This window comes from Hypanus sabinus (assembly GCF_030144855.1).
Source record: "Hypanus sabinus isolate sHypSab1 chromosome 1 unlocalized genomic scaffold, sHypSab1.hap1 SUPER_1_unloc_5, whole genome shotgun sequence".
In the NCBI taxonomy this organism is placed as follows: Eukaryota; Metazoa; Chordata; class Chondrichthyes; order Myliobatiformes; family Dasyatidae; genus Hypanus; species Hypanus sabinus.
The window spans coordinates 638,002-660,000 of NW_026778912.1; the positions used below are offsets into that span (position 1 = coordinate 638,002).

The 21,999-nt window shown below is 59.8% G+C and overlaps 1 protein-coding gene across 1 annotated transcript in view; it reads left to right on the forward strand.

The window, feature by feature from the left end:
- The window catches only part of LOC132385403 (potassium-transporting ATPase alpha chain 1-like), a 44,945-nt gene that overhangs the window by 503 nt on the left and 22,443 nt on the right, over window positions 1-21,999 (forward strand). Inside the window, exons 2-12 of the mRNA XM_059957449.1 lie at window positions 3,913-4,026; window positions 4,772-4,831; window positions 7,437-7,640; window positions 13,187-13,300; window positions 14,368-14,502; window positions 15,259-15,376; window positions 15,773-16,041; window positions 19,553-19,751; window positions 20,582-20,691; window positions 21,565-21,699; window positions 21,802-21,994. Of these exons, the coding sequence (XP_059813432.1) occupies window positions 3,913-4,026; window positions 4,772-4,831; window positions 7,437-7,640; window positions 13,187-13,300; window positions 14,368-14,502; window positions 15,259-15,376; window positions 15,773-16,041; window positions 19,553-19,751; window positions 20,582-20,691; window positions 21,565-21,699; window positions 21,802-21,994 (1,651 nt within the window). The remainder of the gene's footprint in view (window positions 1-3,912; window positions 4,027-4,771; window positions 4,832-7,436; window positions 7,641-13,186; window positions 13,301-14,367; window positions 14,503-15,258; window positions 15,377-15,772; window positions 16,042-19,552; window positions 19,752-20,581; window positions 20,692-21,564; window positions 21,700-21,801; window positions 21,995-21,999) is intronic.

The window sequence follows — 21,999 nt, forward strand, 5'->3', positions numbered from 1 at the left end:
CTCACCAGGATACTGCCCGGATTAGAGGGCATCTGTGATAAACAGCGGCAATGTGGAGTCCTGTGGCCACCCCAGCACAGGAAGGGTGTGGGGAGGGTGCAGAAGGGTTCACCAGGATGCTGCCCGGATTAGAGAGCACGGGCTACAAGGAGAGGTTGGACAAACTTGGGTTGTTTTCTCTGCAGTGGCGGGGGCCAAGGGGAGGTTTATAGGGTTATGAGAGGCACAGGGAGAGTAGACAGGATCGGAATGTCTAAGACCAGAGGGCGTGCTGGCTGAGAGGGACGGAGGTGGGCAGCACAGGTTCTTTTTACGCAGAGGGTGGTGGGCGCCCGGAATGAGCTGCCGGCGGCGGCGGTGGAGGCAGATACCCTCGAGGTGTTTATGGGAATACGCAGCGAGTGGAGGATGTGGGCACTGTGTCGGCTGAAGGGACCGGTTTTATTTGGCATCGAGCTTGGCACCGACGGTGTTCTTGGGAGACGTGGGGGAGCGAAAGGCTGGGCTGGGGAGGGGTGGGGGGAGAGAGAGGCTGGGGCGGGGAGAGGCTGGGGCGGACAGAGGGTGGTGGGGAACGAGAGGCTGGGGAGGGAAAGGCTGGGGCGGGGAGGGAGTGGGGCAGCGAGCGGCTGGGTCGGGGAGAGGGTGGTGGGGAACGAGAGACTGGGGCGGGGAGGGGGCGGGGGGGAAAGGCTGGGGCGGGGAGGGGCGGGAGGAACGAGAGGCTGGGTCGGGGAGGGGGTGGTGGGGAACGAGAGGCTGGGTCGGGGAGGGGGCGGGGGGAGCGAGAGGCTGGGTCGGGGAGGGGGCGGGGGGAGCGAGAGGCTGGGTCGGGGAGGGGGCGGGGGGAGCGAGAGGCTGGGGCGGGGAGAGGGTGGAGAGAGAACGTAGAAAAAGGAGAGGAAGAGAGACTGTGGGAGAAAGAGACCGTGTTAGAGAGGGGGCTGTCGGAGGGGGGGGGACAGACTGTGTTAGAGAGGGGGAGAGAGAGGCACCGCGTTAGAGGAGGAGGGAAGGAGAGGGAGATTTCGTTAGAGAGTGTAACCCACGGACATCATCAGCCGAAAGTCCTGATTCTGTCCTGTACTGTTCCACCTACTGTGACCAGAACCAGGCTTCTGATAGGCTGTGTTGGAGTCAGGAGCGTCCGATGGGCGGAACCGTTGAAGACCGGGGATCGATCTCGGCCTCGGGCGCCTGCGGGAGAGATCCGTCCTCACTCTCGGGGATGCTGTGCGGATCACACCCCACTCTCTACACTGGGAAGGAATAATTCAAATTTTAGTCAGTGGCAGGCCACAGTCACTTCAGCCCGACTTGCTTGTGCTATCAATCCCAGCAATAGCCACAGTCATGGAGTTTGTTTGCGATGCGTTCAGCGGGACTGTGTTCCTGGCACACACCTCTCTCTCCAGTCGAGCCCCTCTTTGCCCTCTTGGTGGCACAGAAGCTCGCCTAATTCTTTACTGTGCCAGCAATTAGAGTTCAATACCACAGCTGCCTGTACGTTCTCCCCGTGACCGTGTGGGTTTCCTTCGGGTGCTTCAGTGTCCTTCCAAAGTCCACCCTTCGGCCCAGGGAAAACAGCCCCAGCCTGTCCTTATAACTCAAACCACCCCCCCACCCCCCCAGTCCCGGTAACATCCTCGTGAATCTTTCCTGCACCCTCTCCGGCTTAATGACATCCTTCATTGACCATAACTACATACAGTACTCCAAGTACGGGCTCACTAATGTCTTGTACAGTTGTAACACAACGTCCCAACCCCTGTATTCGCTGCTCTGACTCGGGACGGCCAGGCCAGGGAGACTGGGAGCCTGTATCCCCACGTTCAGTGAATTACTCTTCTCCACCGCTAGGCGTCTCTGTTCCACAACTATCCATCAAGTCCCGATCTGGTTTGTGGTTTCTTAGTAAGTGTAAAGATAAACACAGTGCGAAGTTTTTGCATCCTTCACGTCATTTGAGCAATCCAGTAGTTTGAACCATACATTGCCACTAACGTCGCTCCCGGGATGATAAACCCTTTCATCGCTGGAGGGGATTGTTGGTGAGATCTGGCGATCTGACCGTTTGCTCAGGGGACCAACCCACGGTCTCAGCCGGGTCTGCAAAACTTCCGCGCTGATGGGCTCGCCTTCGGAGATGTTTGCTTGGATGATGCAGGCCAGTGTGACAGCGGACTCTTTGATACGCTTTACACCACCAGTGGCCGGGGTTTCAGACCATTAGTACAGCGCGGCAGTGATCGGCGTTTAATAAGTGCCATGGTTTGTACATCCTCCCCGTCACTGCATGGGTTTCCCGGGGTGCTCCAGGTTCCTCCCAGAGTGCAAAGGCGTAGGGCTGGGGTTAGGGAGTTGTGGGGCGTGCTATGCTGACACTGGTGGCATTTGTGGGCTGCCCCCCGACACATCCTCCGACTGTGTTGGTCGTTGATGCAAACACCGTCTTTCCCTGTTGGAGGGGGGGTGAGGAGGGAGCGCTGTGGGAGGGGGCGCTGTGGGGGTGAAGAGGGAGCGCTGTGGGAGAGTGATGAAGGAGCGATGTGGAATGGGGATGAGGAGGGAGCGCTGTGGAATGGGGATGAGGAGGGAGCGCGGTAGAAGAGGGGGTGAAGAGAGCGCTGTGGGAGAGGGTGTTGAGGAGGGAGCGCTGTGGGAGAGTGAGGAGGGAGAGCTGTGGGAGGGGTGAGCAGGGAGCGATGTGGGGGTGAGGAGGGATCACTGTGGGAGTGAGGGAGCGTTGTGGGAGGGGTGAGAGAGCGCTGTGGGAGAGGGTGGTGAGGAGCGAGCGCTGTGGGAGAGAGTGAGGAGGGAGAGCTGTGGGAGGGGGTGATGAGGGAGCGGTGGGAGAGTGAGGAGGGAGAGCTGTGTGAGGGGGTGAGGAGGGAGCGCTGTGTGAGAGTGAGGGAGCGCTGTGGGAGGGGTGAGGAGGGAGAGCTGTGGGAGAGTGAGGAGGGAGCGCTGTGGGAGGGGTGAGGAGGCAGTGAGGGAGAGCTGTGGGAGGGGGTGAGGAGGGTGTGGGAGGGGTGAGGAGGGAGCGCTGTGGGAGGGGTGAGGAGGGAGCGCTGTGGGAGAGGGGTGAGGAAGGAGCGCTGTGGGAGGGGGAGGGAGCTGTGGGAGAGTGAGGAGGGAGAGCTGTGTGAGGGGTGAGCAGGGAGCGATGTGGGGGTGAGGAGGGATCTGTGGGAGTGAGGAGGGATCTGTGGGAGTGAGGAGGGATCTGTGGGTGAGGGAGCGTTGTGAGAGGGGTGAGAGAGCGCTGTGGGAGAGGGTGGTGAGGAGCGAGCGCTGTGGGAGAGAGTGAGGAGGGACAGCTGTGGGAGGGGGTGATGAGGGAGCGCTGTGGGAGAGTGAGGAGGGAGAGCTGTGTGAGGGGGTGAGGAGGGAGCGCTGTGTGAGAGTGAGGGAGCGCTGTGGGAGGGGTGAGGAGGGAGAGCTGTGGGAGAGTGAGGAGGGAGCGCTGTGGGAGGGGTGAGGAGGCAGTGAGGGAGAGCTGTGGGAGGGGGTGAGGAGGGTGTGGGAGGGGTGAGGAGGGAGCGCTGTGGGAGAGGGGTGAGGAAGGAGCGCTGTGGGAGGGGGAGGGAGCTGTGGGAGAGTGAGGAGCGCTGTGGGGGGTGAGGAGGGAGCGCTGTGGGAGGGGTGAGGGAGCGCTGTGGGAGAGGGGTGAGGAAGGAGCGCTGTGGTAGGGGGAGGGAGCTGTGGGAGAGTGAGGGAATGCTGTGGGAGGGGGAGGGAGCGCTGGTGGGAGGGGGTGAGGAGGGACCGCTGTGGGAGGGGATGAGGAGGGAGCGCTGTGTGAGGGTGAAGAGGGAGCGCTGTGGGAGGGAGCGCACTGTGTACTGGTAGAGGCATTGGATGGGTGTTGGCTGGGTGTTCACGCATGTGTATGCTCCCGTGTTCCTGCAGGAGAAGATGGAGATGTACCAGATGCAGGGGAAGGGGGACCCCGGAGGCAATGGGAAGAAGAAGAAGATGAAGAAGAAGGAACGGTTGGAAAGCATGAAGAAGGAGATGGACATCGTGAGTCTGACCCTCTGATCCCACTGTCACCTCACCATGACCTCTAGCCCCTGACGTCAGCTGAGTCCCAGCCAGCTCATGACCTCTGACCTCCCCATAAGCCCCTGATAGTCGGGGGGTATGCTGGGTTTCACCCTGACATTTGACCTCAGGCATCACCACTGAGCTTGCCGCCCTGACCCCTGAACCTAAGATTGTCCTGGTCTTCTCCAGTGAGGACTGACCTCAACGTGAAGATTGACCTCCTCACGTCTCCTGACATAATGATGGACCTGACCTCCCCCATGATATCTGACCCTCTCGTGACTCCTGGACTCTTCACACTTTGTCAACTCTAGTCCCAATACCACCCTTGATCTTGTCATAGTCTCTGACCCCATGGTGATATCCTCAATAAATCCTAACTCCATGACTTCTCCATCCCACACAGCACCACCTCTGCATGGAAACCCTCACCTATGTTCCTCCATCTTGAGACCTGACCCTCATCTCATCATCTACCTCATATCTTCCCTCACACCTTCCTGCCTTCTCTTCTTGCTCCTGCCCTCCTCCTTCATCCCTTACTCACTCCGTTCTCTCTTACCCTTCCCCTTCTGAAACTTCTAGCTGGTTGTTCATTCCTTCTCTCAATCCCCCAACACTGCCCTTGTATCCTTCCTTCCTCCCCTCTCGCTACCTCCCTCCTTCACTCTCCCTCATGCCCGTTTCCCTTTCCTCACTCACGATTGCCTCCTCACTGCAGGATGACCACGAGATCAGCATCGAGGAGCTGGAAGAGAAGTACGACACGAGCATCGAGCGGGTGAGTCAGCTCCTGCTGAGGGCGGGGGCGGGGGCGGCTCCCTGTCATACAGGGGTGGGTGGGAGTCTCTCAGTCTCTGACCCTCAATGGGGGACAAGTCTCTCACTCACACATTTTCCTTGAGCTTTATCCCTCTCTTCTCAAATGCTCCCCTTCTTAGATTGGGCTTTTCCGCTCTGGGGGGAAATGACCCCCAGTCTTACTGATCTCCCCTCAGTCTCCGTCGCACTCCAGAGGGGACAAAAGCAAGTTTGTCCAACCTCTCCTTCCAGCTCATGCCCTCTAATCCAGGCAACACTCTGGTGAACCTCCTCTACACTCCCCTCCAAAGCCTCCACCTCCTTCCTATATTGGGGCTATCAGAACTGGATTCAATACTCCAGCTGCAGCCCAACTGGAGTTTTATAAAGTTACAATTTGTTAGCCTGACTCTTGAACCCGATGCCTCAACGAACTGACAAAGCAGCCGGACGTCTTTACCGCACTATCAATCCTGTGTTCTGACTGACTAAAACTGAGCCACACTGTAACTGGGAAATATAAATCTTTATTCACACAGTTAACCTCCAGGAGAATCTCACTCTCCTGACACGATGCTTTCTACTTGTTCAACAGAAAGATAACAGTGAACAATGAACTTTCGGTTCAATTGCTATCATCACCTCCTTATTTGTAACGTCGTCACGTCCGAGTACAGAATTGTTCACGTACAATGGTAGCACATCCCTGCTGGCAGAACCCCCTCGGATATCCAACACTGGTTCTGTTCCGAAAGTCACGAGACCCAGAGGACTCCCCTGTTGTTACAGAGTGGGAGGGTGGTTCCCCGAGTGAACCACTGACCAGGAGGCTAATTGGCCACACGGATCTGCCCTGCTCTGCGCATTTCTGGCTGAGACCCTTCATCAAAGGAAGTCAGAATGAGAAGGTGGGGAGAGGGAAAAGAGGACAAGCTGGCGGGTGATAGGAGAGACCAGGTCTTGCTGCCCACTGGCCAACTCTCCCCATTCCATAAGGATTGTTCTCTGTGTAGCTCCCTTATTGTTCCCCACCCTCACTGATTGGGACAAGTGCCCTTTCACCCCCTCCCTCAGCACCATTCAGGGCTCCTAACAGTCCTTCCAGGTGAGGTGACACTTCACCTGCTTGTTTGTCAGGGTCATCTGCAGCATCGGTGAGACCCGACCCGCTCCGCCCACCACAACGGGCAGAATCACCCGGCGGCTGCCCAACTTCCCATTCCCGTTCCGAAATATCTGCCCACGGTCACCCCTCCTGCCACACCCAGGCCAAACTCAGTTTGGAGGAGCAACACCTCATACCCCGTCCGGGTAGGCTCCACTGTTCCCTGTGAGTGCGGGGCCGCGCGGTGACTGAAACGCTCCCGCGGTGCGGGGCCGCGCGGTGACTGAAACGCTCCCGCGGTGCGGGGCCGCGCGGTGACTGAAACGCTCCCGCGGTGCGGGGCCGCGCGGTGACTGAAACGGTCCCGCGGTGCGGGGCCGCGCGGTGACTGAAACGGTCCCGCGGTGCGGGGCCGCGCGGTGACTGAAACGGTCCCGCGGTGCGGGGCCGCGCGGTGACTGAAACGCTCCCGCGGTGCGGGGCCGCGCGGTGACTGAAACGCTCCCGCGGTGCGGGGCCGCGCGGTGACTGAAACGCTCCCGCGGTGCGGGGCCGCGCGGTGACTGAAACGCTCCCGCGGTGCGGGGCCGCGCGGTGACTGAAACGCTCCCGCGGTGCGGGGCCGCGCGGTGACTGAAACGCTCCCGCGGTGCGGGGCCGCGCGGTGACTGAAACGCTCCCGCGGTGCGGGGCCGCGCGGTGACTGAAACGCTCCCGCGGTGCGGGGCCGCGCGGTGACTGAAACGCTCCCGTGCACGTAGCCTTTATTTTCACGCAGCTGGGATTGGATGCAGCTAGATAAAGTTTATGAAACATGAAAGATATTCTTCGTTGTACTGTATTTCATTATATCTTTCAATTAAATAAATATAATGAAAGGTATGTGATTTTTCAATTTTCATTCTGAATATTCATACTATGCATATGATTCAAAAAAGCCGTTTAAAGTGCCGCTCAGATAAATTAATAAATAAATAAATAAATAGATTATTTCCTGCTCAGGTCGGGCTGCATGACTGTAAAAGCCTTCAACATGAGTGCATGAGCTTTGATTTCTCTAACCTCTGGTTAATTTCTTCCACTCCCCATTCCGGTTCCCCTCTCCTCACCTGCCACCACCTCCCTCCCGTGGTCCACCGTCCTCTCTGTCAGGTTCCTCGACTTCTTCCACCTCCCAGCTTCTTTACTTCACTCCCCCTCTCCCTCACCTATAACTGCCAGCTCATGCTCTTTCCCCTTTACCCACCTTTCCCTCTCTCTCGCCAGTCCTGGTGAAGGGTCTCGGCCTGGACCGTCCACTCTTTATTCCCCTCCGTAGATCTGCCTGACCTTCAGCATTCTGCGTTAGTTAATCCGTAAATTTCCCGCCCGTGGTGTCATAACTCCGGAATGACCCCTAACGGCTGCTTTCCGGGTGCAGAGGGGGAGTACTGGTGGTGAGGGGTGCTGGGAGAGGCTGATCGGTTTGTTCCTCCCCCAGGGGCTGAGCAACGCCAAGGCCGAGGAGGTGCTGTTGCGTGACGGGCTGAACGAGTTGAAACCGCCCAAGGGCACCCCGGAGTACGTGAAGTTCGCCCGGCAGCTGGCCGGCGGGCTCCAGTGCCTGATGTGGGTCGCCTCCGTCATCTGCTTCATCGCCTTCGGCATCGAGGCGGGCAGGGGCAACCTCTCCGGATACGACGATGTGAGTGGGAGGGAGAGGGGCAGTGAGGGAATGATCGGGGGAGGAGGGAGGAAGTGAAGGTGGTGGGGAAAGAGAGAGGGAGAGGAGTAAGTACGCAAGGGAGGGAGGGAGCAAGGTGAGAGGGAAAGAATGTTGAAGGGAGGGCAAGAGAGGTATGAAGGTGAAGGACAGGGGGAGGGAGGGGTGAGGGAAGGGTTGATAGAGGGTGGAGGAGGTAGAAGGGGAGTGAGGAGGGACTGAGGGATGGAAACGTGCAGGAAGGAGGCAGAGGAAAAGTGAGGGTTGGGCTCTGCGAGGAAGGGTGAGGCTCAACCACAAAGCACAAGTGGAGTTTATTGTCAGACGCGCTGGTGGAGTGAGAACTTGCAGCGGCATCACAGGCACAGGGCATCAGATACCCACAACCACGAGATAGATCAAATCCAATTGGGGTGGATTGGTTTCTCGACAGAGACAGTGAACATCTTGTGTCTGCGCGCTGTTCGCACAAATCAGATCGCTACACAGTGCACTGGGGCAGAACAAGGTAAAACAATAACAGAATAAAGTGTAGCAGCTACAGAGAAAGCGCAGTGCAGGCGGACAACGAGGCAGATCAACTTGTCGTACCGGCAGGCCATTCAACAGTCCGATAACAGCGGGGTCGAAGCTGTCCTTGAGCCTGAATTTTCTGCCCGATGGGGGAGAGAGGAGGAGAAGCTGTCCAGGCTGGGTGGAGATTCTGATTGTGCTGGCTGCTTCACCGAGACAGCAGGAAGTGTAGACAGAGTCTGTGGGGACAGGCTGGCTTCTGTGACAACTCTACAACCTCTTGGTGTCAGATGAATTAAACATTAATTATGCCCCAAATTTACAAGAAAGGACACAATTAGAACAGAAGTCGAAATCCATTCCAGCGCAAGGTGTTGTTCACTGAGGCAGTGATTCGGGGTGTGCCGGTTGGTTTGGGAACCACACAGATGAAGGGAAGTTGCTGTTCCTGAACCTGGTGGTGATGGACTTCAGGCTTCTGTACCTCCTGCCCGATGGGGGCTGTCAGAAGATGGCGTGGTTTTTAATGTATCTCCTGCAGGTGCTACCGATGGTGGGGAGGGATGTACCCGTGGTGTTGTGGCGAGGGGAGGGATGTACCCGTGGTGTTGGGATGAGTGAAGAAGGAGAGAGGGATGTCCCCGTGGTGTTGGGCTGAGTGCGAGGGGAGGGATGTACCCGTGGTGTTGGGCTGAGTGCGAGGGGAGGGATGTGCCCGTGGTGTTGGGCTGAGTGAAGAAGGAGAGAGGGATGTCCCCGTGGTGTTGGGATGAGTGCGAGGGGAGGGATGTGCCCGTGGTGTTGGGCTGAGTGCGAGGGGAGGGATGTCCCCGTGGTGTTGGGATGAGTGAAGAAGGAGAGAGGGATGTCCCCGTGGTGTTGGGCTGAGTGCGAGGGGAGGGATGTCCCCGTGGTGTTGGGATGAGTGAAGAAGGAGAGAGGGATGTGCCCGTGGTGTTGGGATGAGTGAAGAAGGAGAGAGGGATGTCCCCGTGGTGTTGGGCTGAGTGCGAGGGGAGGGATGTGCCCGTGGTGTTGGGCTGAGTGCGAGGGGAGGGATGTCCCCGTGGTGTTGGGATGAGTGAAGAAGGAGGGAGGGATGTGCCCGTGTTATTGGGCTGAGTGCGAGGGGAGGGATGTACCCGCGGTGTTGGGATGAGTGAAGAAGGAGGGAGGGATGTGCCCGTGTTATTGGGCTGAGTGCGAGGGGAGGGATGTACCCGCGGTGTTGGGATGAGTGAAGAAGGAGAGAGGGATGTACCCGTGGTGTTGTGGCGAGGGGAGGGATGTACCCGTGGTGTTGGGCTGAGTGCGAGGGGAGGGATGTGCCCGTGGTGTTGGGCTGAGTGCGAGGGGAGGGATGTCCCCGTGGTGTTGGGGCGAGGGGAGGGATGTACCCGTGGTGTTGGGGCGAGGGGAGGGATGTGCCCGTGGTGTTGGGCTGAGTGCGAGGTGAGGGATGTGCCCGTGGTGTTGGGCTGAGTGCGAGGGGAGGGATGTACCCGTGGTGTTGGGGCGAGGGGAGGGATGTGCCCGTGGTGTTGGGGCGAGGGGAGGGATGTGCCCGTGGTGTTGGGCTGAGTGCGAGGGGAGGGATGTACCCGTGGTGTTGGGGCGAGGGGAGGGATGTGCCCGTGGTGTTGGGATGAGTGAAGAAGGAGAGAGGGATATACCCGTGGTGTTGGGCTGAGTGCGAGGGGAGGGATGTACCCGTGGTGTTGGGCTGAGTGCGAGGGGAGGGATGTACCCGTGGTGTTGGGCTGAGTGCGAGGGGAGGGATGTACCCGTGGTGTTGGGCTGAGTGCGAGGGGAGGGATGTACCCGTGGAGTTGGGCTGAGTGCGAGGGGAGGGATGTACCCGTGGTGTTGGGCTGAGTGCGAGGGGAGGGATGTACCCGTGGTGTTGGGGCGAGGGGAGGATGTACCCGTGGTGTTGGGGCAAGGGGAGGGATGTGCCCGTGGTGTTGGGGCAAGGGGAGGGATGTGCCCGTGGTGTTGGGATGAGTGAAGAAGGAGAGAGGGATGTACCCGTGGTGTTGGGCTGAGTGAAGAAGGAGAGAGGGATGTGCCCGTGGTGTTGGGATGAGTGAAGAAGGAGAGAGGGATGTATCCGTGGTGTTGGGGCGAGTACGAGGGGAGGGATGTACCCGTGGTGTTGGGATGGGTGAAGAAGGAGAGAGGGATGTACCCGTGGTGTTGGGGCGAGGGGAGGGATGTGCCCGTGGTATTGGGCTGAGTGCGAGGGGAGGGATGTCCCCGTGGTGTTGGGCTGAGTGCGAGGGGAGGGATGTCCCCGTGGTGTTGGGCTGAGTGCGAGGGGAGGGATGTCCCCGTGGTGTTGGGCTGAGTGCGGGGGGAGGGATGTACCCGTGGTGTTGGGGCGAGGGGAGGGATGTGCCCGTGGTGTTGGGCTGAGTGCGAGGGGAGGGATGTACCCGTGGTGTTGGGGCGAGGGGAGGGATGTGCCCGTGGTGTTGGGATGAGTGAAGAACGAGAGAGGGATATACCCGTGGTGTTGGGCTGAGTACGAGGGGAGGGATGTGCCCGTGGTGTTGGGATGAGTGAAGAAGGAGAGAGGGATGTACCCGTGGTGTTGGGGCGAGGGGAGGATGTACCCGTGGTGTTGGGGCAAGGGGAGGGATGTGCCCGTGGTGTTGGGGCAAGGGGAGGGATGTGCCCGTGGTGTTGGGATGAGTGAAGAAGGAGAGAGGGATGTACCCGTGGTGTTGGGCTGAGTGAAGAAGGAGAGAGGGATGTGCCCGTGGTGTTGGGATGAGTGAAGAAGGAGAGAGGGATGTACCCGTGGTGTTGGGCTGAGTGCGAGGGGAGGGATGTGCCCGTGGTGTTGGGGCGAGGGGAGGGATGTGCCCGTGGTGTTGGGATGAGTGAAGAAGGAGAGAGGGATGTCCCCGTGGTGTTGGGATGAGTGAAGAAGGAGAGAGGGATGTCCCCGTGGTGTTGGGATGAGTGAAGAAGGAGAGAGGGATGTCCCCGTGGTGTTGGGATGAGTGAAGAAGGAGAGAGGGATGTCCCCGTGGTGTTGGGGCGAGGGGAGGGATGTACCCGTGGTGTTGGGCTGAGTGCGAGGGGAGGGATGTGCCCGTGGTGCTGGGGCGAGGGGAGGGATGTGCCCGTGGTGTTGGGCTGAGTGAAGAAGGAGAGAGGGATGTCCCCGTGGTGTTGGGCTGAGTGCGAGGGGAGGGATGTGCCCGTGGTGTTGGGCTGAGTGCGAGGGGAGGGATGTACCCGTGGTGTTGGGCTGAGTGAAGAAGGAGAGAGGGATGTCCCCGTGGTGTTGGGATGAGTGAAGAAGGAGAGAGGGATGTCCCCGTGGTGTTGGGCTGAGTACGAGGGGAGGGATGTGCCCGTGGTGTTGGGGCGAGGGGAGGGAATTGCCCGTGGTATTGGGCTGAGTGCCAGGGGAGGGATGTGCCCGTGGTGTTGGGGCGAGGGGAGGGATGTGCCCATGGTGTTGGGCTGAGTGAAGAAGGAGAGAGGGATGTACCCGTGGTGTTGGGGCGAGTGCGAGGGGAGGGATGTACCCGTGGTATTGGGCTGAGTGCGAGGGGAGGGATGTACCCGTGGTGTTGGGCTGAGTGCGAGGGGAGGGATGTGCCCGTGGTGTTGGGATGAGTGAAGAAGGAGAGAGGGATGTACCCGTGGTGTTGGGCTGAGTACGAGGGGAGGGATGTGCCCGTGGTGTTGGGGCGAGGGGAGGGATGTGCCCGTGGTGTTGGGCTGAGTGAAGAAGGAGAGAGGGATGTGCCCGTGGTGTTGGGCTGAGTGCGAGGGGAGGGATGTGCCCGTGGTGTTGGGCTGAGTGAAGAAGGAGAGAGGGATGTCCCCGTGGAGTTGGGCTGAGTGCGAGGGGAGGGATATACCCGTGGTGTTGGGATGAGTGAAGAAGGAGAGAGGGATGTACCCGTGGTGTTGGGCTGAGTGCGAGGGGAGGGATGTGCCCGTGGTGTTGGGCTGAGTGCGAGGGGAGGGACGTGCTCGTGGTGTTGGGATGAGTGAAGAAGGAGAGAGGGATGTGCCCGTGGTGTTGCGATGAGTGAAGAAGGAGAGAGGGATGTCCCCGTGGTGTTGGGCTGAGTACGAGGGGAGGGATGTGCCCGTGGTGTTGGGGCGAGGGGAGGGAATTGCCCGTGGTATTGGGCTGAGTGCGAGGGGAGGGATGTGCCCGTGGTGTTGGGGCGAGGGGAGGGATGTGCCCGTGGTGTTGGGGCGAGGGGAGGGAATTGCCCGTGGTATTGGGCTGAGTGCGAGGGGAGGGATGTGCCCGTGGTGTTGGGGCGAGGGGAGGGATGTGCCCGTGGTGTTGGGGCGAGGGGAGGGATGTGCCCATGGTGTTGGGCTGAGTGAAGAAGGAGAGAGGGATGTACCCGTGGTGTTGGGGCGAGTGCGAGGGGAGGGATGTACCCGTGGTGTTGGGCTGAGTGCGAGGGGAGGGATGTGCCCGTGGTGTTGGGATGAGTGAAGAAGGAGAGAGGGATGTACCCGTGGTGTTGGGCTGAGTACGAGGTGAGGGATGTGCCCGTGGTGTTGGGGCGAGGGGAGGGATGTGCCCGTGGTATTGGGCTGATTGCAAGGGGAGCGATGTGCCCGTGGTGTTGGGGTGAGGGGAGGGATGTGCCCGTGGTGTTGGGCTGAGTGCAAGGGGAGGGATTTCCCCGTGGTGTTGCGATGAGTGAAGAAGGAGAGAGGGATGTCCCCGTGGTGTTGGGCTGAGTGCGAGGGGAGGGATATACCCGTGGTGTTGGGATGAGTGAAGAAGGAGAGAGGGATGTGCCCGTGGTGTTGGGATGAGTGAAGAAGGAGAGAGGGATGTGCCCGTGGTGTTGGGCTGAGTGCGAGGGGAGGGATGTCCCCGTGGTGTTGGGCTGAGTGCGAGGGGAGGGATGTGCCCGTAGTGTTGGGATGATTGAAGAAGGAGAGAGGGCTGGTGTTGGGGAGAAGTGAGGGAGGGGAGGGTGAGTTACCATGCTGACGGAATCTGCCCTCCTCTGTGACAGCTGTACCTGGCCGTGACCCTCATCGCAGTGGTGGTGGTGACGGGCTGCTTCGGTTACTACCAGGAGTTCAAGAGCACCAACATCATCGCCAGCTTCAAGAACCTTGTGCCCCAGGTGTGGGAAGAGCAGAGATCACCGGACGAGAAGACAGTTGCCCGTCGCTCCCCCTGCCCCTCTCCGTTCCCCTGTGACCCCTTTCCCCTCTCTCCTCTCTCCTTCTTCTGCAGGGCCTCTGCCCCAATAATGTCAGAGACACACTGTCCCTCGTTGAGGGTCACACACACACGCACCTTCTTTGGTTGTCCATTGAAATCTGATGGCGGCGTCCGCTCCCTTAACGGTGCATCCGCAAAGCAAACAGCATTATGAAGGACCCCACGCACCCCTCATACAATCTCTTCTCCCTCCTGCCGTCTGGGAAAAGGCTCCGAAGCATTCGGGCTCTAACGACCAGACTATGTAACAGTTTCTTCCCCCAAGCTATCAGACTCCTCAATACCCAGAGCCTGGACTGACACCTTACTGCCCTATTGTCCTGTTTATTATTTATTGTAAAGCCTGCACTGTTTTGTGCACTTTATGCAGTCCTGTGTAGGTCTGTAGTCTAGAGTAGTTTTTTCCCCCGTGTTGTTTTTTTATGTAGTTCAGTCTAGTTTTTGTACTGTGTCATGCAACACCATGGTCCTGAAAAACGTCGTCTCGTTTTTACTATGCAATGTACCACCAGTTATGGTCGAAATGACAATAAAAGTTGACTTGAGATCTCTGACTATACAGACCTATCTCGGACCCACAAGCTCTATTGCAGGTGGGACATGTACACGTGGTAGTGATGGCGACCGTGGCGGCATTTCTCCCGGCTCTCTTCCGCTGTCTTCTGGTTGGTCCTTCCACCTCCAGGGTACGAACCCACAGCTGTCGCCAAGTGTTACGGTCAGCAGCAACTTCCTCCAGGTCCTCGGGTCTGAGCCTGCACTTCCTGAGATCTCCCTCTTCCTCTCCCTCGTGGGAGGACCCAGACACACACGCTGGGGGACAGGTCTCTGACTTTGCCCACTGCTGTCGGTTGAGCCCCCGCCACCCCTCCCCTCTGTTCCGCGGTTACAGCTCCCGGGGCTGGGGGAGGGACATAAGCCGGCCAGGGTGAACCCAACCTCATCTGTGTCTTCTCCCCTGCTCAGCAAGCGACAGTGGTTCGGAACGGGGAGAAGTTCCAAATGAACGCCAACCTGCTCGTGGTGGGAGACCTCGTGGAGATCAAGGGGGGCGACCGAGTTCCTGCCGACATCAGGGTCATAACCGCCATGGGCTGCAAGGTGGGTGGGGCCATGAGAGGGGCGGGCCGGGCTGGCAGTGGTCGGCAAGGGCCTAGATAGGGGTGGAAAAGAGTCAAGGACCCAGGGGTTGTGGTTTGGAGATCAGGGCTTCTTTGGGGGTCAGTGATCAGGCGTGGTAGGTCAACGCCTGGGGAAAGGCCCAAGGGTTGGGAGTTCGGTACCATGGTTTAATTGGGCTGAGGTCAGATTGTGAGGGAAATTTGGGATCAGTGTTTGTAGTTGGGAGGTTAGTATTTGGGCCTGGGTTGGGGGAAGGGTCAGAGATCCAGAGGCAGTGGTTTAGATAGCGCTCAAAGTTTGGGGCTTGGAGGTTGGGGTCAGAGTTCATGCTTAGTAGGTCACAGTTCAGAGGTCAGGGCTTGGGAAAGAGTATGGGACTAACACGGCAGGGGCTGGAGATTTGGCCTCGGGGAAGTGGTGTCAGGATACGTAGGCTGGCTATCAAAGGTCAGGGGTTGGGGAATCAGGGTTCAGAGTTCAGGCCTTGGTTGGGTTAGAGCCCAGTGGATGGGCGTTGGAGATTGGAGGTCAGGAAGATATTGAGAGAGTCAAGGTCAGAGTTCTGGCACTGAGGACCAGGGGTCACGGTGGAGTAAGGGCCCAAAGGTTGGGAGCTTGGGGACCAGAGTTTGGAGATTGGGTGTCAAAGGCCAGTGTCCAGATTGGGGTCAGAGTTCAGGGGTTGGAAGTCCGGGAACAAAAGTAGCATCTCTCTGCAACCCCTTCCGTCCACAGGTGGACAACTCCTCGCTGACCGGGGAGTCGGAGCCGGTGACCAAGGGACCAGAATGCACCCACAGTAACCCGCTGGAGACCAAAAACATCGCCTTCTTCTCCACCACCTGTCTGGAAGGTAGAGCCACCCCGACCCTACCCCTCCCTCCTCCATCCTGCCATCTCCCTCCCCAAGAGATCCACGGCCCTTTTTCTCTCCATACCACTGCACTGAGTCTGTCCCACTCTCCTTCATCAACCTCTCCATCACTCCTTCTCCCTCTATACCCTCCGCCCGTCCCTCACCCTCCGCACACGTTTCCTCATCTCCATACTCCTACCCCTTCATCATCCCCATACCTTCACAAACTCCCCTCCCCTCCTTCTGCTTATCACTTGGCCCCGCTTCTCCCGCCCTCATGTCTTTGCACTCTCACCCTCACCCTCCCCCATACCTCTGCATCCCACCCTGCCTCTCCCCTTCTGTCCCAACTCTTCCCCTCCCCCCTCTAATCTCTGCTCCGTGCTCCCTCAGGAGTCGGCACGGGCATCGTCATTAACACAGGGGACCGCACCATCATCGGCCGCATCGCCAGCTTGGCCTCGGGCGTTGGGAACGAGAAGACACCCATCGCCATCGAGATCGAGCACTTTGTCGACATCATCGCCGGCCTGGCCATTTTCTTCGGCGGCACATTCTTCTGTGTTGCCATGGTCATCGGCTACGAGTTCCTGGAGGCCATGATCTTCTTCATGGCCATTGTGGTGGCATACGTCCCCGAGGGGCTCCTGGCAACCGTCACGGTGAGGCCCGACCAGGTCCCGGGAGTCTGTGATGGGACGGTGTGGAGGGAGATTCACTCTGTGTCTGACCCCGGGAGTCTGTGATGGGACGGTGTGGAGGGAGCTTCACTCTGTGTCTGACCCCGGGAGTGTGTGATGGGACGGTGTGGAGGGAGATTCACTCTGTGTCTGACCCCGGGAGTCTGTGATGGGACAGTGTGGAGGGAGCTTCACTCTGTGTCTGACCCCGGGAGTCTGTGATGGGACGGTGTGGAGGGAGATTCACTCTGTGTCTGACCCCGGCAGTGTGTGATGGGACGGTGTGGAGGGAGCTTCACTCTGTCTGACCCCGGGAGTGTGTGATGGGACCGTGTGGAGCTTCACTCTGTGTCTGACCCCGGGAGTGTGTGATGGGACGGTGTGGAGGGAGATTCACTCTGTGTCTGACCCCGGGAGTGTGTGATGGGACGGTGTGGAGGGAGCTTCACTCTGTCTGATCCCGGGAGTGTCTGATGGGACCGTGTGGAGGGAGCTTCACTCTGTGTCTGACCCCGGGAGTGTGTGATGGGACAGTGTGGAGGGAGCTTCACTCGGTGTCTGACCCCGGAAGTGTGTGATGGGACAGTGTGGAGGGAGCTTCAATCTGTGTCTGACCCCGGGAGTGTGTGATGGGACGGTGTGGGGGGAGTTTCAATCTGTGTCTGACCCCGGGAGTGTGTGATGGGACAGTGTGGAGGGAGATTCACTCTGTGTCTGACCCCTGGAGTGTGTGATGGGACGGTGTGGAGGGAGATTCACTCTGTGTCTGACCCCGGGAGTGTGTGATGGGACGGTGTGGAGGGAGATTCACTCTGTGTCTGACCCCGGGAGTGTGTGATGGGATGGTATGGAGGGAGCTTCACTCTGTGTCTGACCCCGGGAGTGTGTGATGGGACGGTGTGGAGGGAGATTCACTCTGTGTCTGACCCCGGGAGTGTGTTGGGACGGTGTGGAGGGAGCTTCACTCTGTGTCTGACCCCGGGAGTGTGTGACGGGACGGTGTGGAGGGAGTTTCACTCTGTGTCTGACCCCGGGAGTGTGTGATGGGATGGTATGGAGGGAGCTTCACTCTGTGTCTGACCCCGGGAGTGTGTGATGGGACGGTGTGGAGGGAGATTCACTCTGTGTCTGACCCCGGGAGTGTGTTGGGACGGTGTGGAGGGAGCTTCACTCTGTGTCTGACCCCGGGAGTGTGTGACGGGACGGTGTGGAGGGAGTTTCACTCTGTGTCTGACCCCGGGAGTGTGTGATGGGATGGTGTGGAGGGAGCTTCACTCTGTGTCTGACCCCGGGAGTGTGTGATGGGACGGTGCGGAGGGAGATTCACTCTGTGTCTGACCCCGGAAGTGTGTGATGGGACGGTGTGGAGGGAGCTTCACTCTGTTTTGACCCCGGGAGTGTGTGATGGGACGGTGTGGGGGGAGTTTCACTCTGTGTCTGACCCCGGGAGTGTGTGATGGGACGGTGTGGAGGGAGTTTCACTCTGTGTCTGACCCCGGGAGTGTGTGATGAGACGGTGTGGAGAGAGTTTCACTCTGTGTCTGACCCCGGGAGTGTGTGATGGGACGGTGTGGACGGAGCTTCACTCTGTGTCTGACCCCGGGAGTGTGATGAGACGGTGTGGAGAGAGTTTCACTCTGTGTCTGACCCCGGGAGTGTGTGATGGGATGGTGAAGAGGGAGCTTCACTCTGTGTCTGACCCCGGGAGTGTGTGATGAGACGGTGTGGAGAGAGTTTCACTCTGTGTCTGACCCCGGGAGTGTGTAATGGGACGGTGTGGACGGAGCTTCACTCTGTGTCTGACCCCGGGAGTGTGTGATGGGACGGTGTGGACGGAGCTTCACTCTGTGTCTGACCCCGGGAGTGTGTGATGGGACGGTGTGGAGGGAGATTCACTCTGTGTCTGACCCCGGGAGTGTGCGATGGGACAGTGTGGTGAGAGTTTCACTCTGTGTCTGACCCCGGGAGTGTGTGATGAGACGGTGTGGAGGGAGATTCACTCTGTGTCTGACCCCGGGAGTGTGTGATGGGACGGTGTGGAGGGAGATTCACTCTGTGTCTGACCCCGGGAGTGTGTGATGAGACAGTGTGGAGAGAGTTGCACTCTGTGTCTGACCCCGGGAGTGTGTGATGAGACGGTGTGGAGAGACTTTCACTCTGTCTCTGACCCCGGGAGTGTGTAATGGGACGGTGTGGACGGAGCTTCACTCTGTGTCTGACCCCGGGAGTGTGTGATGGGACGGTGTGGAGGGAGATTCACTCTGTGTCTGACCCCGGGAGTGTGTGATGAGACGGTGTGGAGAGAGTTTCACTCTGTGTCTGACCCCGGGAGTGTGTGATGAGACGGTGTGGAGAGAGTTTCACTCTGTGTCTGACCCCGGGAGTGTGTGATGAGACGGTGTGGAGAGAGTTTCACTCTGTGTCTGACCCCGGGAGTGTGTAATGGGACGGTGTGGGGGGAGATTCACTCTGTGTCTGACCACGGGAGTGTGTGAGGGGACAGTGTGGAGGGAGTTTCACTCTGTGTCTGACCCCTGGAGTGTGTGATGGGATGGTGTGGAGGGAAATTCACTCTGTGTCTGACCCTCGGACTGTGTGATGGGACGGTGTGGAGGGAGATTCACTCTGTGTCTGACCCCGGGAGTGTGTGATGGGACGGTGTGGAGGGAGCTTCACTCTGTGTCTGACCCCGGGAGTGTGTGATGGGACGGTGTGGAGGGAGTTTCACTCTATGTCTGACCCCGGGAGTGTGTGATGGGACGGAGTAGAGGGAGATTCACTCTGTGTCTGACCCCGGGAGTGTGTGATGGGACGGTGTGGAGAGAGTTTCACTCTGTGTCTGACCCCGGGAGTGTGTGATGGGACGGTGTGGAGGGAGTTTCACTCTGTGTCTGACCCCGGGAGTGTGTGATGGGACGGTGTGGGGGGAGCTTCACTCTGTCTGACCCCGGGAGTGTGTGATGGGACGGTGTGGAGGGAGCTTCACTCTGTGTCTGACCCCGGGAGTGTGTGATGGGACGGTGTGGAGGGAGATTCACTCTGTGTCTGACCCCAGGAGTGTGTGATGGGATGGTGTGGAGGGAGTTTCACTCTTTGCCTGACCCCGGGAGTGTGTGATGGGACGGTGTGGAGGGAGCTTCACTCTGTGTCTGACCCCGGGAGTGTGTGATGGGACGGTGTGGGGGGAGCTTCACTCTGTCTGACCCTGGGAGTGTGTGATGGGATGGTGTGGAGGGAGCTTCACTCTGTGTCTGACCCCGGGAGTGTGTGATGGGACGGTGTGGAGGGAGATTCACTCTGTGTCTGACCCCAGGAGTGTGTGATGGGATGGTGTGGAGGGAGTTTCACTCTTTGCCTGACCCCGGGAGTGTGTGATGGGACGGTGTGGAGGGAGCTTCACTCTGTGTCTGACCCCGGGAGTGTGTGATGGGACGGTGTGGGGGGAGATTCACTCTGTGTCTGACCCCGGATTCTGCAATTGGCCTTTCCACAGGTCTGCCTTTCGCTGACCGCCAAGCGATTGGCCCGTAAGAACTGTGTGGTGAAGAACCTGGAGGCAGTGGAGACTCTGGGATCGACCTCTGTAATCTGCTCAGACAAGACAGGGACTCTGACACAGAACCGGATGACAGTGTCTCACCTGTGGTTTGACAATCACATCCACTCCGCCGACACCACAGAGGATCAGTCAGGTGAGGAGGGAGGGAGCGCTGTAGGAGGGCGGTGAGGAGGTAATGCTGTGGGAGGGACGGTGATGAGGGAGCGCTGTGTGAGGAGCGGTGAGGAGGGAGCGTTGTGGGAGGGACGGTCATGAGGGAGCGCTGTGGGAGGGACGGTGAGGAGGGAGTGCTGTGGGAGGAGTGGTGAGGAGGGAGCGCTGTGGGAGGAGCGGAGGGAGCGCTGTGGGAGGAGTGGTGAGGAAGGAGTGCTGTGGGAGGAGTGGTGAGGAGGGAGTGCTGTGGGAGGAGTGGTTAGGAGGGAGTGCTGTGGGAGGAGTGGTGAGGAGGGAACATTGTGGGTGGGACGGTGAGGAGGGAGAGCTGTGGGAGGAGCGGTGAGGAGGGAGTGCTGTGGGAGGAGCGGTGAGGAGGGAGCGCTGTGGGAGGGTGAGGAGGGAGCGCTGTGGGAGGGACGGTGAGGAGGGAGAGCTGTGGGAGGGACGCAGGAGGGAGCGCTGTGGGAGGGACGGTGAGGAAGGAGCGCTGTGTGTGGCGGTGAGGAGGGAGCGCTGTGGGAGGGTGAGGAGGGAGCGCTGTGGGAGGGACGTTGAGGAGGGAGAGCTGTGGGAGGGACGCAGGAGGGAGCGCTGTGGGAGGGACGGTGAGGAAGGAGCGCTGTGTGTGGCGGTGAGGAGGGAGCGCTGTGGGTGGCGGTGAGGAGGGAGCGCTGTGGGTGGGGGTGATGAGGGAGCGCTGTGTGGCGGTGGAGGGAGCGCTGTGGGAGGAGCGGTGAGGAGGGAGCGCTGTGGGAAGGAGCATTGGAGATGGTCCCTGGGTCGGTGTACTCAGTTGTTATCCCGCAGGTCAGAGCTTTGACCAGACTTCGGAAACGTGGAGAGCCCTGTCACGCGTGGCCACTCTCTGCAACCGCGCCATCTTCCGCCCCAACCAAGAAGGCATCCCCATCCCCAAGGTGAGGGGGTGTGTGTGCGAGGGAGGGAGACACATGCATCTGATCTTCGGGCATTCGCCCACAAACACTCTCTGCTCATTCACAAAATTACTTTCACTGGGGGCAATTCCACGCACACGCCGAAAATGTCCCACGCACTTATTATCTCGAACTCTCTTAACTTGCACCTTTGTCACTCCCTCTCTGCCCACTCCGACCACTGATCCACGACCCTCCTCTCACCTTTTCAGTCCTGTTCTCCCCCGTTCACACGCTTAAGTTCTTGCTCTCCCTCTGCTCACTTCCACGCTCTCTGCCCCGCGCCCCCCGCGCTCTCTGCCCCGCGCCCCCCGCGCGCTCTGCCCCGCGCCCCCCGCGCTCTCTGCCCCGCGCCCCCCGCTCTCCCGCCCCGCGCCCCCCGCGCTCTCCGCCCCGCGCCCCCCGCGCACTCTGCCCTGCGCCCCCGTTCTCTGCCCCGCGCTCCGGTTCTCTGCCCCACACCCTCCCCCGTTCTTTGCCCCACACCCGCCCGCGCTCTCTGCCCCGCGCCCCCCGCCCCCGTTCTCTGCCCCGTGCCCCCCGCTTTCTCTGCCCCGCTCCCCCCGCGCTCTCTGCCCCGCGCTCCGGTTCTCTGCCCCACACCCGCCCCCGTTCTCTGCCCCGCGCTCCGGTTCTCTGCCCCACACCCGCCCCCGTTCTCTGCCCCACACCCGCCCGCGCTCTCTGCCCCGCGCCCGCCCCCCCCCCGCTCTCCTCTGCGGAGACCATTCGTCACTCTCCTTCACACCCGTTTGCGACCCTCTGTCACGCCCGTGTTTGCCGCCTGTCCCGTTAATGCTGACAGTCGCAATCTTTGGACTGACCGCCCCTCTCTCGCCACCTCCCCCGGTGCAGAGGACCGTGATCGGTGACGCCTCGGAGACGGCGCTGCTCAAGTTTACCGAGCTCACCATCGGTAACGTCAGCGACTACCGCAACCGGTTCCGCAAGGTCAACGAGATCCCCTTCAACTCCACCAACAAGTTCCAGGTGAGCTGACAGCGGGGCCGGAGGGGGTGCGCGAGGTCGCTGCGTGCTCTTACCCCTTGGGGCAGCAGCGGGGGCTGTAACGAGCTGCCTTTGCCTCCCCAGCTGTCGATCCACGAGATGGAGGACCCGCTGGACTTGCGCTACCTGCTGGTGATGAAGGGGGCACCGGAGCGGATCCTGGAGCGCTGCAGCACCATCATGATCAAAGGGCAAGAGCTGCCCCTCGATGGGCAATGGAGGGAGGCCTTCCAGACCGCCTACCTCGACCTGGGGGGGCTGGGCGAGAGGGTGCTCGGTAAT